This window comes from Coenobita brevimanus, chromosome 63, assembly GCF_032717465.1.
Source record: "Coenobita brevimanus isolate Jiangsu-jjx chromosome 63, ASM3271746v2, whole genome shotgun sequence".
NCBI lineage: Eukaryota > Metazoa > Arthropoda > Malacostraca > Decapoda > Coenobitidae > Coenobita > Coenobita brevimanus.
Window position 1 is genome coordinate 26,573,548 of NC_137016.1, and position 19,027 is coordinate 26,592,574.

The window sequence follows — 19,027 nt, forward strand, 5'->3', positions numbered from 1 at the left end:
CATTTGTGCAATACAGATTGTCATGGCATTTTCATCCGAATGGAATACAGTGGAAAGCACTCACACTCCTGAAGGGTTTAATACTGATGAATTATATCTGCCAAATGAAACGTTGCAGAGAATGCTGCTTACTTATTTGATATCAAGAAATTTAAAAAGGATAGCTTACTGTTATTGGAATTTGTATTTGGGCACAAAATATGATTTAAGATCAGTTCTACATACATCTGGTCCTTCACATCACAACCCAGGCTCAGCCAGACAAACATGAAAGTTACTCATGCTCTCTTACTTACAGGAATACCAAAACCAACTACAAGTTCCCATTAATACTGTACAAGCATCATAAAGCACATACACACATTTATAATTCAGCAAGTTCTCTCAGGGGGGGGGGGGGGGAAAGTGAAGAAAAGAATGAAAGAAAGGAAGAAAAAGGACATAATTCCATGCAGTATATGCAGACAAGTCAACCACCCAGGATCAACATGAGTAACTTTAGCAAACATCATTCAGGGCATCATTCATCCTTCAGCCAGTACAGACAAAATAAACCAGGCACCCAACCTGGCATCCAGCAGTGCCAGTACCATGCAGAAACACTGAACATCTATTACAGTATTCTGGTGTCTAACCCTTACCCAGCAAAGGTGCTTCAGTAACACAGTCTCACTTAGAGATACACTTCTAGCACCCATGAACAATGTCCAGTCTTTTGTAAGCTGTAGGAAGGGAACCTTGGGGGAACGAAGTATAGTAAGATAGATATAGTTGTTGTTGTTGTAGATAAAGAATTGTATGTAAGCAAATATGGTGCATGCTCTGTACTACAGTAAATCAGCAGTGTGTATTCATGCTTTTCCAAGGTATGCCCTGAACGTATTGACTTAATCCACAAGAACTACCGCAAGCTGTGCAACCTGCTGGTGGATGTGGAGGAGTGGGGCCAAGTTATCATCATTAACATGCTGACTCGCTATGCTCGCACCCAGTTCCTCGACCCTAATGCTGGAGTGAGTTGACCTGGACATGTGATATGTATTTAGTAAGAATTTTTATGTTGTGTTTCTTGTTTTGGAGTGATAGCTTTGTTTTAGATGTGGAGGAGTGGGGACAAGGTATCACAGTCAGTTTATATACTGTATTCACTTAGCGCTTACCCAGTTCCTCTATCCTAATGCAGGTTTGATGACCTGGAGTTGTGATGTGTATGGTAAGTCTTCATTATTTGTCACCATCTGTTGACTTTTTTTCAGCAAAATTGATTTAATTCTGTTTCTGCCTATACAGAAGGTTTGCCATGGAGATACTTATTTGCTTCCATTGGTAAATATTCATTGTTGATTGTACATAAGATTTTACACCTACATACTACATCTCGGCCTACGCTTCAAAACATCATGAATTGAAATAAAGTATTCACAGATGCAACATATACATTGTACCCCTACAAGAACAAAGCTCACATGCACTCACAACTCTCCACACACTAGTCACTACTCACACATCTGCACAGACAGAACTGGTCTTAGAAGAGGTCTCATCACTTTCATTCAGACATCTGTCCCTTATAAAGACATAGCACAGACAGCACAATCACTACATATAGAAATGCAGTCATTCAATAGCACAGACAGCCCAACCACTATATATAGAAATGCAGTCATTCAATGTCAGATCTGACCACAAACAGAAAATAATTTGAGCATTAACAAAACATATCCCCCAAGGCACTTAAAGGAGCCTACACATGGTGACGCTATGTACCTGGGTGGAGGAGCTGTGGTGTCGACCCAGGAGCCAAACCCTGCACTTCACCATGGGAAGGAGTGTGATGAGGTGCTGTCTGCCACAAGGGGGTGGATGAACTCTTAATAGTGTGTGGCACTGTATGCTCTTGATGGTGTATGCTCCTGATGGATTGCCGCACAGAAGCATATGCTAATCTCCTGTAGGTGGGTCTTCTTGGCCAGACAGATCTAGGGCTAAGCAACAACACTTCCCTGACACTTCCCACACCATACCATCCCAGTACAACCCTCAGGTTCTCCCCCTAACATAGACACGTAACTATAAATCATGGGGACTTAAATGCAAAAAACCACTGAAAATAACTGCCAAGGCCACAACATAGGATCACCACAGAACAGTGTTTACATTCTCAGTGACACCTAACAATAAATGTACATCCCACACCAAGCACACTGCCCCCTTGTTTACATTCTCAGTGACACCTAACAGTAAATGTACATCCCACACCAAGCACACTGCCCCCCCTGTTACCCCAGAAAGCATATTCTTTACACTTAAACTTACCACCACGTGGTGGGCAGAACCCAAACTTATTTCAGATCACCTCCTTGCCATTATCATCATAGAAATACACTGCACACCAAAGCAATCATTCATCACTTGCACAAATTACAAGGAAGCAGAGTCAACAGAATTCTCTGAAGAAACAGAGCAACACTTCACACTAAACAACACACCCATCTTTAACACTAGCAACACATTACAAAATTTAACTACAGTTATCCCTATACTATCTGGACGCCCACTTTCGGGACACCCCACTTACCGGACATGGTGGACCTTGACCTTCAGATCCCAAAAATGGCCAAAACAAAAAAAGGGGGGGGGGGAATCCCCCCCCCAAAAAAAAAAGAAAAAAAGAAAGAAAGAAAGAAAAAAACTTTCTCCTGTGATTTGAAATTGCCACATAGTGCCGAACAGCTGTTTACACCATGGCCTCTTCACCCCTTCCTTCCTCCCCCCTCCCCCCCTTCCTTTCTCCCCCCTCCCCCTTTCCCTGTCAGGGTTGCCACTTGGTATTCTTCGTTACCAAATGTGGGCCAATTTGGTAATGAAAAATTCGTTTGGTAATGAATCAGAATAATGCATTACCAAACAGATTTTTCACATGTATGATGATACACAGGATGGAGATGGTGGATTGTCTGCTCTCTCTGATTAATTTGCTAGCCAACATAGCGTGAAAATAATCAACATTCTGTTGATTATAAGGAGAGTGATTACATGTATTTCCACTTGTATATATAATTAGAGAAGAATAAATGCTAGCTTTACGAATTTGGTAATGAAAATTGAGGAGTTTGGTAATGTGGCTGTTGTGATCTGGCAACTCTGTTTCCCCGTCACCAACACTCCAACAGTTACTGCATAACTTCAATCGCGAGTGGATGCTTATCGCAATGGATGCCACACGTGCTCGTTTTTTGTGAATAAACAGTGAATAAACTGCATTACCTCACCAGTAGACCACACGGGAATTTACAGTGTTGTGCAGTGGTAAGAAATTAGAATTTAGAGTGCAAAGGATTAACTGTGGAGTGCAAACTGGTGGTTGAAACTGGCGTGATGCAATTAACATTGTGCAGTGTTAAACAATTATAAGTCACAGTGCAAAGAATTACTGTAAGTGCAGCACAACACTGGATTACTGTACGTGCCTCAAGAGCATTTTCACCACTGCCAAAGCCTTAGAGAAGGCGGTCACGGACGTGCTGTAAGTACCCTGGCTTAGGTACAGTCACTTCTAATTCCTCATTCTTTGGTTCCTTTTCATTTATTTCGTGCTTTATGTCCATTATTGGTGTAAATAGGGTCTTAAATAGGTTTAATTAGGGAGTTTTTCAGGTGGCTTTTAAAGTCCTTAAGTACCAGTCCAAGAGCCAGGGGCTCACTTTCCGGATGGGACCACTTTTTGATCATGCCTTTGGCTCTATTACATCTGATAGTGGAGAGATTACTGTACTTGAAATGGAAACAAAAACAGTACTGTACCACATTCCATTAGTAACAGAAGACTCTATAATGTAAACTTTACTTAGGAGATTGCTAATCTTATAAAACAAAATGATTCTCAAATTTAAGTATTTTGGTAGTGTGATGAGTATGGATGGAGGTGTGGAGGATGAAGTGCTTGATAGGGTACAGCAGGGAAGAAAGGTTGCTGGTTCCTTGAAATCAGTGACAAGAAACAGGGAAGGGAGCATGGAAGCTAAAAAATTACTACATGACAGTATTGTGATACCAACTGTAACGTATGGAAGTGAAGCTTGGACATTGTTGGAAGGGTACAAGTCAAGAGTGAGAGCAGAGGAAATGAGTTATTTGAGAGGAGCCTGTGGGGTCACTTGGAGAGACAGGCTGACAAATGAGGATATAAAGGAGCATTGTGGTGTGGATGTGTATGTGATAGGAAGCGTTAGGAGGAATACACTGAGGTGGTTTGGCCATGTGGAGAGGATGGAGGGTGAAAGACTGACGAAGAGAGTGTATATGAGTGAGGTGGAGGGGGGGAGAGGGAGGGAGAGGCTGAGGATGAGATGGAGGGATGGGGTGGAGAGGTATATGAGGTGGGTGTGAGTTGGGAGCAGGGCAATGAAATGGTGGGGGACAGGGTGATGTGGAGACGATTTGTTTGTGGCCACCCCAAACAGGATTGAGGTGTCTGGCAATAGATAGAGACTCTTAAATGCAACTCCCATTTCCCTCACACACAAGACATCATCACAAAGCACCAGCAATTAAATAGTGAAATTGACATCAAAATTAGCACAAAGAAAGCAGAAAACTGGGAACCATTTGTAAAAACATTCAGCCACTCCACATACCCTTGTCGGCTCTACAAGACCCTCATGAAATAACAAGCAAGTGCCTCTTTGACCCCTGCCACCATCACCTCCAATGTCCAACACAGTCCTTCTTAGAAAGAATAAGGAGACATACTCATGAAGAAAATAAGTAACCTTACAAGAACACGCATAGAATCTGAGAAAAACAGTCTTCCCCTCATTGGCAGTCCCTACTCTTGACCACAATATAACCCCCTCCTTCACACGAGAGCAGGCATGTGTCATCATCATTGCCATCATCATCCAGACCTCCTTTCCCACCCTAGGGCAGGGTGAGGAGCAGCAATGTCCAGACACTCCAAGTTTGCAAAGTCCAAAGGGCCACGCTTCAATTCACTCATCATTCAAGCCACCAGAATCTTGGCTGTATCTGATGTGCCAAAAACATTCACCACATTCTGTAGCTTCACATAAACATATCCAATAGTCAGTCCAAACACTGTCATGTTAAAAGGGGTGCCAAATCCCTGATCATGCACTTACTTTCACAACATTCATCCAGCCACCTCGATCTCTTGTCACTCCCCTACTCTTACCAACTTCCATACCTCCCTTCCTCACACACTCATCCACCATATCCCTCCATCTTCTCCTTGGCCTACCTTGCCTCCTCCCTCCTTCAGATTCGCTCAGATATACAATTTTTACCACTCTATTGTTTTCCATTCTCTCCACATGACCATACCGTCTCAGTACACTCACTTCGATTCTGGTATCCACGGACATGCTCACTCCGCATCTTTAACGAATCACATTATTTCGTATCCTATCCACTCTCTGTACGCCACATACATTCCTCAGCAGTCCCATCTCTGCTGCTCCCACTCTTGGCTTTTCATTTTCGTGCCACACCAGTCTCACATCCATGTGTTAAAGTTGGCATTAACACTCCTTCATGTAAGCCTTACGCAGCCACAACACTCAAGCCTCTGCTTCTTATCAAGGTCTTCGTAGCACCAGCTACCTTCCCTCCTTGTCACTCAACTGTCCACTTCCTTTGAACATTTTCCTCTCTTTTCTATCATTGTACCCACATATTTGAACTCTCTCACCAATTCCAGTCTCTCTCCATTCACTGTAACTTCACACTGAGAGTCACCATCTCTCTTGATTACCAACATTTTACTCTTTTATATATTTACTCTGAAGGCACGACGCTCACAGACATCAGCAAAACTCTGCACTAGACTGTAGAGTCTAGTGCAGAGTAGACTGTAGCACCACTCGAGCAGGGCAGTACTCCCAAGGTGGTAGGAAAGCTGATGACAGGGAGAGCTGGAGCTCCCATTTCATCAGCCCTCGTGACTAGTTCCTGACCATCCCCCTTTGCTGAATTTTTTCATTGTTTCAGTAACATAGAGAGTAGGCCAGCATGCTCTCCAACACAAGTTTCTCTAACTGTCAACACCAAACTACATGCGCAGTACACACTACACTTCCTTTTCGAAATTGAAAAAGGAAAATAGCGTTATTAAATCAGCCCTCGGAGTCGCCGGGGGGGGGGGCTTAAATTCCCCCACCATCTGCCTCTCTCCTGGTGATGACTCAGAGAGATGCCGAGAACCACTGTCTGACTCACCTCTTCTTCATTTCTGCAACATTTGCGGCCTTTCCTGTAACATTCTCTCTGTCGAACACCACCTCTCCTCCTCTAAACCTCACCTTCTCTTCCTGACAGAGACTCAACTGTATGATGCAACTGACAGCAAACCCTTTTCTGTTTCCTCCCACTTTATCTATACTCATTTCAAAGCCAAAGGTGGCTGTTGTGTACTGTATATGTACACAACAGATTATCTTGCTTTCATGTTCCTGAACTTGATTCTTCTGAATTCTCTACTTTCTAGCTTCAGCTTTCTTGTTATTCTTTGACTAAATATATCTGTGCTGTTTACATATCTCCTGATTCTACTGACTATGAAAAATTCTTCGACTATCTTACTTCTACGATGGAACACATTCTGTCCATTTCTCCTTTCTCTGAAATCTCCATTCTAGGAGATTTCACTGTTCACCACCACCTTTGGCTCACCTCTCCTTTCAGTGATCCACCTGGTGAACAAGCCTACATCCTTTATGTCCTCAATGACCCAGAGCAGCTTGTACAGCACCCGTATCCCAGACCTCCTTGGAGAGCGCTCCAACATACTTGACCTCTTCCTTACAACTAATCCTTCTGCATACTCTGTTAATCTTTCCTCTCTGTTGGGCTCCTCCAATCACAACCTCACTACCTTGACCTGTCCTATCGCTCTGGTACGGCCTGTGGACCCTCGAAAGAAACATCAACTGTGGCACTTTGAAACTGCGGATTAGGAGGCCCTCAGGCATCATTTCTTTGATTTTCCCTGGAATTACTATTGCCTTCATGGCTGGGAGCCATCTGAGTGTGCATTGCACATTACGGAGGTTATTCTCTCGGACATGGAAGCATACATTCTCTTCTCATATGCTTTGACTAATGCAAGAAAGCCTTGGTTTAATCATGCTTGTTCTAATGCTGTTCACAACAAGGAGAGGGCCTATAAAAGGTACCATAGCCAATCCACCCCTGAATCACATCTTGTTTATGTTTCTGCCCAGAATCGTGCTAAGTCTGTCCTTTGCACTGCTAAAAATAATTTCATCTGTACTAAATGCTCTCAACTCTCCAACTCGAATTCTTCCTGTTCCTTCTGGCACCTTGCCAAAAACCTTTCTAACAACTTTACTTCATCATCCTTCCCTCCTCTTTTCTATTCTGATGGCTCTGTAGCTATTTCTTCTATTGATAAAGCAGATCTCTTTGCTCAGACTCTCTCCTCCAGTTGCACCTTAGATGATTCCAGTGCTGTTCCACCATCACTTCACCCCTCTGACTTTCTCATGGCTGACATTGAAATTTTTTCAACTGATGTATTTTCTGCCATCACTGGCCTTAATTCTAATAAGGCATATGGGCCTGATGGAGTCCCTTCTGTTGTCCTCAAGAACTGTGCTTCTGTGCTTACACCCTGCCTAGGCAAACTCTTTCGCCTTTGTCTGTCAACTTTTACCTTTCCTTCTTGCTGGAAGTTTGCTCTCATTCAGCCAGTCCCAAAGAAGGGTGACCACTCCCAACCCTCTAACTATCGTCCAATTGCTTTAACATCCTGTGTCTCAAAAATTTTCGAGTCAATTCTTAACAGAAAAATTTAAAATCATCTTTCTTATCACAACCTTGTTTCTGATATTCAGTATATGTTCCATCAGGGACACTCCACTGGCGATCTTCTCACCTACCTTTCAGACTTCTGGTCATCTCCTTTCGGGACTTTGGCGAAATCTTTGCCATTGCACTTGACATCTCAAAGGCTTTCAGTCGAGTCTGGCATAAATCTTTAATATCCAAACTGCCCTCTTACGGTTTCTAATCTTCTATCTGTGCCTTCATATATAGCTTCCTTTCTGGTTGTTCTATAGCCGCTGTTGTAGACGGCCATCGTACTCCTCCTAGATCTATTAACAGTGGCATTCCTCAGGGGTCTGTCCTATCACCAACTCTCTTCCTTTTATTCATCAATGACCTTCTAAGCTGTACATCTAACCCTATCCACCCATACGCTGATGATTCCACCCTTCACCTTTCCATTCGGTTCCCGCAACGTCCATCTCAGCAGTTACTTCAACAAACAAGGGATGAGGCTGTGGCACACTTATTGTGTGACTTGGTTCTGTCTCTGACTGGGGTAAAAATAATCTTGTTTTCAATGCATCAAAGACTCAGTTCTTACACCTATCAACCCGATAAAATCTTCCGCAGGAGCACCCACTAATGTTTAATAATATCCAGGTCAATCCTGCATCATCCTTGATCACGCTTCGGTTTTCATTGAAGTGGGAAAGATCATATTGCATCTTTTGTAAAATCTGCTTCCAAGAGGTTAGATGCGCTAAGCCATCTCCGCAACTTCTTTACCCTTGCACAGTTGTTGACTTTATACACGGGTTTTATTTGCCTCTGTGTGGAGTACAACTCTCATGTGTAGGGAAGCTCCCCACATACAGCTCTTCTCAGTAGGGTGGAGTCAAAAGCTTTTCGTTTCATTAACTCTCCTCCTCTTACTGGCTCCCTTCAACCTCTGTCTCTTCACTGCACTGTTGCATCTTTATCTCTTTTCCATCATTGCTTCAATGGTCACTGCTCCTCTGAACTGTCTGCTTGCATCTCTCTACCTCTACGATGGGTGCATAGCACCCGTTTAGCAACAAATTCTCATCCTTTTTCTGTCTAACTCTCTAATGCAAGAGTTAACCTTTACTCCCAGTCCTTCGTTTGTGCAACAGGTCAACTCTGGAACTGTCTCCCTCTGTCTGTGTTTCCTACTTACTGTGATCTCCAGTCTTTCATACGCAGTGTGTCCAGGCATCTCGGAATGAACAGATCTTGAATTTGGCTGTCTTTTGTATTGTTTTTTGTTTTCTTCTTGGAAGGAACGGTTTACAGGCTCCTGGCCTTTGGTTCCTTCTTTCTTGCATAAAGGAAAAAAAAAAAAAAAAAAAAGCTCTTGTCCAGTATTTGCAAGTAGCACTGCATCATCAGCATACAACAAATTTGAGATACTCCATGTATCACCATTTATTACTAACACCATCCTTCTCTCCATTACTCATGTTTTTACTTCTCTCATCACCCTGTCTATATATATATATATATATATATATATATATATATATATATATATATATATATACACACAATATACATATATACAGCAATCCCTCCACTGTCAGATGTAATAGAGCCAAAGGCATGTTCGGAAAGTCCCATCCGGAAAGTGGGCTTCTTACTGCTGAACTGGTACTTATGGACCCTAACCCAGCCTAACTTTGAAAGCCACCTAAATAACTCCCTACCAGACATGCATAGCACTTATTTAAACCTATTTAAGACCCTATTCACACCAATAATGGACATAAAGCATGAAATAAATAAAAAGGAACCAGAGAATGAGGAATTAGAATTGAGAATGGAAAACACTTAGGCCTTGCAGCATACAGGGTACTATACTGTACTCACTGCACGTATGTAGCCGCCTCCTCTAACTCTCTAAGGCTCTTGTAGTTGTGAAAATGCTCTTGATGCACATACAGTAATCCAGTGTTGTGCTACACTTAATTCTTTGCAGTGTGAGTTATAAGTGCACATTCTTCTTAACTGAGCCACACCAGTTTCAACCGCCACTTTGCACTCCACTCTCACTCCACAGTTAATCCTTTGCACTCTAAATTCTAATTTCATAACACTGCACAACACTGTAAATTCCCTTGTGGTCTAGTGGCAAGGTATTGCGGTTTATTCACTGTTTATTCACAAAAAACTAAAACGTGCAACATCGATTATGATGGACATCTTCCCTAAATGAAGGTTAGGCAATAACTGGGAACAGGGTTGCCAGATCTGAACTTGGCCACATTATCAAACTCCTCAATTTTCATTACCAAATTCTTAAAGGAAGCATTTATTCTTCTTTTCGTTTGCTTGTTTTGTTTTTCTTTCTCAATTTATTCTCGGTTCTTTTTTCTTTTGATTTACTCGTTGTGGGATGAAGACTGCTCTTTAGTCTTGTAATATATGTCTTGAGTTTTGGTTAAAGTTATTTTGGTAATTGAAGAGCAGGAGGAGTTAAAGATGAATACAGGGAGTTGATCTTGATTTGTTATCTTCAAAGAAAGTCCAAGTTGAGCAGCGTATGTATTACATAGGGACTTAATTTACTAAGTCTAGTCGGTCCCCTCTTCTTGTTTGATCTCTCCACTACATGTCGGTTTTGTTGCTAGCCTTTTTCTGAGCTCTCTTCGTACAACCTTTCGATACGATCGTCAGCCCCCTTCTGATCCTGATTCCCACATTTTCGTTCAGCAGGGGTCATGTCACGTGGGCTATACTGTTGTTGAAATGTTCTGAAAGCCTGTGTGTGTGTATGGTCGCAAAGCGCTGTTTGTGGGGCCATTGTGCTGGTGTGTTCATTCTGGAGAGGTGCTAACGTCTCTTCCTTTGGCCCTTAGGTTTGACATTGACCTAACCTCTAGACTGTATTATGTATGTTGCTGGTTATTATGTATTAAGATGTTTTACAGTCCTGACAATATATACAAGTGGAAATACATGTAATCACTCTCCTTATAATTAACAGAATGTTGATTATTTTCATACTGTGTTGGGTAGGAGATTAATTAGAGAGAGCAGACAATCCACCATCTCCATCCTGTGTATCCTCATACATGTGAAAAATCCATTTGGTAATGAATTATTCTGATTCATTACCAAACAAATTTTCCATTACCAAATTGGCCCACATTTAGTAATGAAAAATACCAAATGGCAACCCTGACAGGGAAGGGGGGAGGAAGGAAGGGGTGAAGGGTCCGTGGTGTAACAGCTGTTCGGTGCCACGCGGCAATTTCAAATTACGGGTGGGATAAAATTCAGATTTTGGAGTTTTTTTTTGGGGGTGGGTGGGTGGGGGGGGGCTGAAGGTCCAGACCCACAATGTCTGGTTAGTGAGGTGTCCGGAAAGTGGGCGTCCGGAAAGTACAGGGATTACTGTATATATATATATATATATATATATATATATATATATATATATATATATATACTGTATATATATATATATATATATATATATATATATATATATATATACTGTATATATATATATATATATATATATATATATATATATATATATACAGTATATATATATATATATATATATATATATATATATATATACTGTATATATATATATATATATATATATATATATATATATATATATATATATATATATATATATATATATATATATATATATATATATATATATATATATATATATATATATATATATATACAGTAATCCCGCATATTTCGCGGTAGTTACGTTCTTGTAACCCCCGCGAAAAGTCAATTCCGCGAATACTCTATTAACAATTGAAAACTTGCACTTGTGTCCACCATGCTGCCCATCACACAGTCCATGTCCATACTGATTGCGAGACAATACGCCGTCTGACAATTCCCCGTCAAAACATGGACGATTCCCCTTTAGAACAATTCGCACCCTGGACGATTCCCCGCCATTCTATAAATATACTAATTAATACTTTCATCAATATACTTATTATTAATTAATCAATACTTTAATAACTATATTTCAGGGGATCCAGTAGTCTATGTTCAGTAGCGTAGGTTCTGGATATTATTTATTGCACCTTTAGTCAATAATTAACTTGTTTCTTCCTTGCTGTAGTCGCCTTTGAATTATATTCTAGCGTCACCCATAGCTATCTTCAATAATGAAGGCGAATTGTTTTGTGTTTGTTGTGACCGCGAATTGTCCCGAAACCTCCATACTCATCCCAAAATACCTTCGTACAAGATTGAAAGCACATACTCCATTATGAAGGAAAAACGTAAACACTGTACTGTAATACACAATTATCTACACATTTATTAACAAAACAGTATAAAATAAAAAGATGCATTAACTGGTGATAGCAAACACTCGCACGGTCGTTTCTTAGCTTGTCCAGTAACACAATTTTCTCTGCTAAGGTCATAACTTGATCGTTTTGTCACTTTGGAGTTCTTACTAATTGTATTATTAGCCTTTGGTGAGGCTGGCTTACGTCCTGGGGCCATGTGGAAAGCAAGTGGGAGGCAAGAGGCTCATATCATAGTGTGGTTACAACCACAACAGCCACTTAAGGCAGTCAGGCGTGGACTGAAGAATGCGAGGCAGAGAGCAGTGTTGCCATATCCAAACAACGAAATTATGCTAGGGCAATGAAAAAATTATGCTAGATTGAGCATATTTGTTCCAAGTAAAAAATGAATTATGCTAACTTGAAGCTAAATGATAAGATTCTATACATATTCGTGCAACATATTAATTATATATTGTTTACTATGAAAATATTAAAATGAACCTACATACAGTAAGAGGATAAATATCGGTATCTACCCATACTGCTTTTTCCCACGAAACTTACGTTTTTCTGATGGATTTTGATGTGATTCGTTCGATTTTGAGCATCATTTCCGTCGGAAATAACCATTTTTTGAGATATGACCCCCCCCATCCCCCTGAAATAATGAGGGATCTTTGGGGAATCGGGGGTTATAGGGAGGGGGGGAAACACAGAAAATGGTCATTTCCGACTGAAATGAAGCTGAAAATTGAATGAATCATACCAAAATCCATCGGAAAAACCTAGGTTTCATGGGTAGTGTACAAAGCTCAAACTTATCCTAACCTAACCTAACCGAACCTAACCTAACAACCTAACCTAACCTAATCCAACCTAACCTAACCTAACCTAATCCAACCTAACCTAACCTAACCTAATCCAACCCAACCAAGCCCAAACTGAAAGTAACCAACTATTCAAACATCTTACCCTATTCGTCTCTCTCTCTCTCTCTCTGATTTGTAGCTTTTATAAAATTATTCTAAAAATATTCCATTCCATTCTAAATTATGCTAGAATGATTCTAAAACTTCTAATATGCTAAAAAATATTCCAGACTCGAAAATTTGATCAAAATTATGCTAAAAGAATAAAATTATGCTAGATATGGTAACACTGGCAGAGGGGCCACGGGAAAGGGACAGAGGGTGGCGTGAGTTTACCGCGCTACAATTGGAAGCTGCGGGAATTTCATTTTTTTTTTTTCTGTATATTCAAGGATATTTTTGTTGAACTTATTAATGCTAAGAAAATCCGCGAGAGGGCAAAACCGTAGACAAAAAATCCGCAAAAAATGCGGGATTACTGTATATATATATGCAGTATATATATTGAGCAATCATGGGGACATCACACAGCCTTGTCGCACGCCCACATTGATCGTGTACCATTCATTCAGATGCCCATTTATCCATACACATGCGACACCACCATCATAAAAACTTTTAACGGCACCTAGCAACATTCCACCTACACCGCACATGCGCAAAACCTTCCACAGTCCTTCTCTGTCTACTTTGCTGTATGCTTTTTCCAGATCCATAAATGCCATAAACACCTTATAGTTCTCACAAGCAGTCTCCACTATCTATCTCACTGCAAATATTTGATCCACACATCCTCTGCTATTCCTAAAGCTACCCCATTCTTCATTCACTAGGACCTCTGATAAATCTCTTACTTTGTCAATAGTAATTGTCACGGGGTTTTTAAAATAAATGCAAAATTAAATGATAATTCTCAATAATATTGAAGAGCAGGGACAATGAATTGTCTTGCTAAATCAAGCAATGATTACTTTATATCAGCTCGCTTCGCCGATTCTCTCAGAACGAGAATTTATGAACTTTCTCAACAGTACGCAGCAGAGACCAATTACTCACAATTGCTGTTTAGTAGTACTGTTAGCCTCTGGAGAAAGTTACTTCACCCCTGACAATAAATAACTAATACTATTAATGACATCAGGTTCTTGCTGATGCGTTAACTCCTAGAAGGCACAACGGATTTTAAGCTTAATACAACAAGACTGGCCTAAGTACCAGTTATGAATGGCAAAGCGTTTATGCAAGCTAGGAGCTAATAGAGAAATAAGCTTAGTATGGAGAAATGAAACACGAATTTACATTAAGCACGAGAAAAAGAAGTTAAATTTATTGATTACAAAGAAATAAATTTAACGTTACATTTCAAAATGAATTCAAAATAAAGAGATCGCACTCACTCACTCACTCAAAAGCTAAATTCTTACGCCTAGGAAAAACAACATGCGGCGCAGCCAGCCGGCATGTGAGGAAACAGCACACTTAACTAAACTCTTAAGTCTAGGAAAACGAAAAGAAAATACTGGTCAATGTAGCGTATCGCCAAGGAAAGGTGGGAGCCTGGAGAACTGTAGTCTAGTGGAGTCTGGATGCTAGATGACCTCTCTCACTCTCACTACTGGAGCACAGAACCTCACTCCGTCGCAACAGACAAAAGACTGAATTCAAATATGATGCGTGTGATAGGATATTGTACAGGCCAGCGGAAGAAGGCGTGGCCAACGGTTGAGGCAAGCCGGGGCGAACAGTAAAGAAACAATAATATCGCTCAGTAGAATACTTAATGACGTGCATTAGATCGGTCACTTTTGAAACAGTGACGAATGTTTTGAAAAAAGTATACCACCGAAATGGAGAGAGAAACGGTTAACTGAACGATACACAGTGAGTTTTCCACTAATAGTTGTGTAAGAAACGGAACCTAAAGGTGAATGTAGGGAAGAGTAAAGTGATGGTCTTTGAGAGAGGTGAAGTTAGTGAATGTACAGCGAGGTTAGATGGTGAGGAATTGGAAAATGTGAGTACGTTTAAGTATTTGGGTAGTGTGATGAGTAAGGATGGAGGTTTGGAGGGTGAAGTGCTTGAAAGGGTACAGCAGGGAAGAAAGGTTGCTGGTTCCTTGAAAGCAGTGATAAGAAACAGGGAAGTGAGCATGGAAGTGAAAAAGTTACTACATGACAGTATTGTGATACCAACTCTAACGTACGGAAGTGAAGCTTGGACATTGTTGGAAGGACACAAGTCAAGAGTGAGAGCAGTGGAAATGAGTTATTTAAGAGGAGCCTGTGGAGTCACGTGGAGAGACAGGCTGACGAATGAGGATATAAAGGAGTGTTGTGGTGTGGATGTGGATGTGATAGGAAGCGTTATGAGGAACACACTGAGGTGGTTTGGCCATGTGGAGAGGATGGAGGGTGAGAGACTGACGAAGAGAGTGTATGTGAGTGAGGTGGAGGGGGGAAGAGGGAGGGGGAGGCCGAGGATGAGATGGAGGGATGGGGTGGAGAGGTATATGAGAGAGGGGGGTGTGAGTTGGGAGCAGGGCAGTGAAATGGCGGGGGACAGGGCGACTTGGAGGCGATTTGTTTGTGGCCACCCCAAACGGGATTGAGGCGTCTGGCAATAGATAGATAGATAGTTTGTGGTTTCTCACAAAAGGAAAATGTCGCGAATTTGATTCATGACAGTAATTCTTCCATATACATTCCCTGCAACACTCAATATACAGCACATATGCCTTGTTAATTCTTGCACTCACTTCACTCACCTTTATTTTTGTGCACGGGTACAATTGCTGCTGTCTTCCACTCTGCTGGCACAGCCTCTCTTTTCCATGCCTTCCTACACATGTTGAACAAGCACTTCATTCCGTTCTCTCCACTATACGTAGTCCCTAAAGTACTAAGCTGGACGATCGATGTTTTTTCACAATTTTTAAAATGGACAAGGAACGTCGAATGTTTATCTTCCACAAAAAACTGTTGGCAGCTTGCTCCACTCCATCTGTGATGTAGATGGCTTCTGACCAATCAGAACTAAATGTTTGACATGCGGTAGGGAGAATCCAGGCCTGTACCGAGGTGGTGGGGTGTGTATCCCCCACCTTCCTCTCGCCGCGTCCCTCTATCCCACTACGTTGTTACTACCCTACCTCTCTCCGTTCTTGCCACCATCACCCCTCCCACACCCTCCTCATGCATCCTCTACCCTTCCAGTGTAGATCCCCACCATGTCCCCCCACCCCATCACCTGGGGGAAGGGTATTTCCCCCCTTACCCTTCCTCCATGTCCTTGTATTCCACTGGGGCCCTTCCTTTGTGTCTAGTGGTGGACTCCATCCTCGTACATCCCCTCCTGGCCTTACCACCCCACACCCTAGCACAGAGTATCTTTACCCCCTCCCCCCATGCCCTGATTATTTTGCCTAATTGTACACTTTATGGCGCATGTTTTGAATCATTACCTGCACTTTATTCGTGTCTTTGCATACAGGTACACACACCGCAATTACTGTATGGTTTATTTTATTTTATTTTATTATTATTATTATTTTTTTTTGGGGGGGGGAGGAATCCTTGTTACCTGCCTACTTTACTTGCCTGTGGATATAATTGTGTACCTATCGAAGATTATAGCGTATTTTCTTCATTGTTATGTACAGTATTTTCTTTCTTGCCCGGACCGTGACAGGTAACTATTATCAACTTTGATGGGCCATAGCTCAGTAACTATAGTGTCTAGGAGGGTGAGGTTTACGTTTTCAGGCGTGTAAGTACGAGGGCTGTAAATTGGGCATAAAACTTTTAACCTTTGAGAAAGTAAAAAAATAGGCCTGTTTTTGTGTCCTGGGAGGTAGTCGAGGCTGGAGAATTGCTACCAGAGGGGTTAATCATCTCTGCATACACCTCATCATCCCCAGCTGCTTTCTCATTTTTCAGCTGCTTCACAGTGTTCTTCACCTGTGCAAGTGTCACATTTCCTGGCACTGCATTCCATCTTTGCACACCCCCAAAGCCAATCATGTTTACAGTGGCACTGCTTTTTCTAGTCCCGTTCATCAGGCCTTCAAAGTATGCAGCATCACAAAGAAAACTAAAAACTCCACCAGTGCAGGGACAGATGGTATCAGCAGTCAACACCTGAAATAGCTAGGATCTCGTAACATGCAAGCCCACACAAACAACAACTGCTGTGCTGTATTCATATGTACATTTTAGCATTCCCAACTTTTGAAAACATGGAATAATCATCATTATACTTATACCATACAACAACCCACCATACCCATCTTCATACAGATCTGCTGTATAATACTACTTAGCATACCATCCAAGATTATTGAGCACCTAGTTTAAACTGACACCTTATTGCCCCTGCACTCCCTCAGCATAGTTTTAGAGCACAACACTCTCAAACATCAGCACCTACTTATATACACACAGTAGCACACCTAGTATTTGGAAGAATGGAACAATCATCACTATACTTAAACAGTACAAACACCCAACACTCCCTTCCTCTTACAGACCCTTAACACCACAAGGCAACCATACCATCACAAACATCAGCAAATACTCATACACACATGTAGCATTCCCAGTATTTGGAAACATGGAACAGTCCCCACTATACAGTAAAGTCACACAAAGACCCAATATTCTTTTCTTTGTACAGACACACAACACTACGTAGCACACCATCCAAAATAACAGAATGCCTCATTCACAACAAAGTCACTTCCCATGTGTCCCATGCTCCTTCAAACATGGATTAAGAGTACCGCACTGTACCAGCACCATACTAACTGATCTCACACAATGAGCATCGAACAGCATCAACTCCATGACACCTGCTTAGAGTACTTTTCTTACAATAAGACATTTGTAAAGCCCTTAACATACATATGTGAGACTATTGTGTGGCATGAAAATGAAAAGTCAAGAGTAAGAGCGATGGAGATGGGACTGCTGAGGAATGTATGTGGAGTACAGAGAGTGGATAGGATACAGTATAATGTGATACATGAAAGATGTCGAGAGAGGAAGTCTGTGGTCACCAGAATTGAAGAGAGTGTACTGAGATGGTTTGGTCATGTGGAGAGAGTGGATGACTATTAATAGAGTGGTGAAAAAGGTATATCCGAGCAAATTTGAAGGAGGGAGGAGGCGAGGTAGGCCTAGAAGAAGGTGGAGGGATATGGTGGAGAGTGTGTAAGAAAGAGAGGTAAGGAAGATGGTGAGGCTAAGGGACTGACAAGAGACCGAGCTGGATGGGTGAATTTTGTGCAGAGAAGTGCATAACCGGGGATTTGGCACACCTCATTAACGTCACAGTGTTTGGATTGGGTCAGTCAGATAGGTATACGTGAAGCTACAGAACATGGTGAAATTTTTTTGGTCTATCTGATGTATCCAGGATTTTGAGGGCTTGAATGATGAATGAATGGAAGCGTGACCCATTGAATTGGGCAAACTTTGGCTGTCTGGACATTGCTGCTCCTTATCCTACCCTAGGGTGGGAAAGGAGGTCCAGATGATGATAAAGATGATGTAAAGCCTTCGATACCATCCCATGACACAAACTAATCATTAAGATATATATCACAAAAATGGAAAACAGTGCCAAACATTGGCTTGCCAAATGTGTATCTGGTAGACAAGCGCATTTTACATTCCAGACCAAGTATTTCTTCACGGAGGTCTACAGGGCTTCTTTCTCCCATCCCACATTGCAATCATTACAGGCATGATATTCCCACACCCCAGTCACCCACAAACATTGCCTCATATGGTGACATATGGAGGTGTTTGGTATGTGGGAGGACTACTGGGCCTTGGGAATAGACTGTGAAGCCTGTGCCCAGAGTTTGACATGCTGTAGAGACAACTGCCACCTCCCTGCACTTGCAGCATTGTATATCAAAGAGCTTAACCCTTCAATAAATGCCCATTCCCAGGATTTACAAGAATTTCCAAGCATGAGGAGATCTGCAGCAGGCCAGGGCACAGGCCCAGCTGATGACATCAGCCGTCACCAGAACCCAACAGC

General features: G+C 41.7%; 1 protein-coding gene across 1 annotated transcript in view; it reads left to right on the forward strand.

Annotated features, from left to right (window-relative positions):
- Positions 1–19,027, forward strand: part of rb (adaptor related protein complex 3 subunit ruby) — a 539,541-nt gene that overhangs the window by 243,817 nt on the left and 276,697 nt on the right. Inside the window, exon 8 of the mRNA XM_080276000.1 lies at positions 867–1,013. Coding sequence (XP_080132126.1) covers positions 867–1,013 — 147 coding nt within the window. The remainder of the gene's footprint in view (positions 1–866; positions 1,014–19,027) is intronic.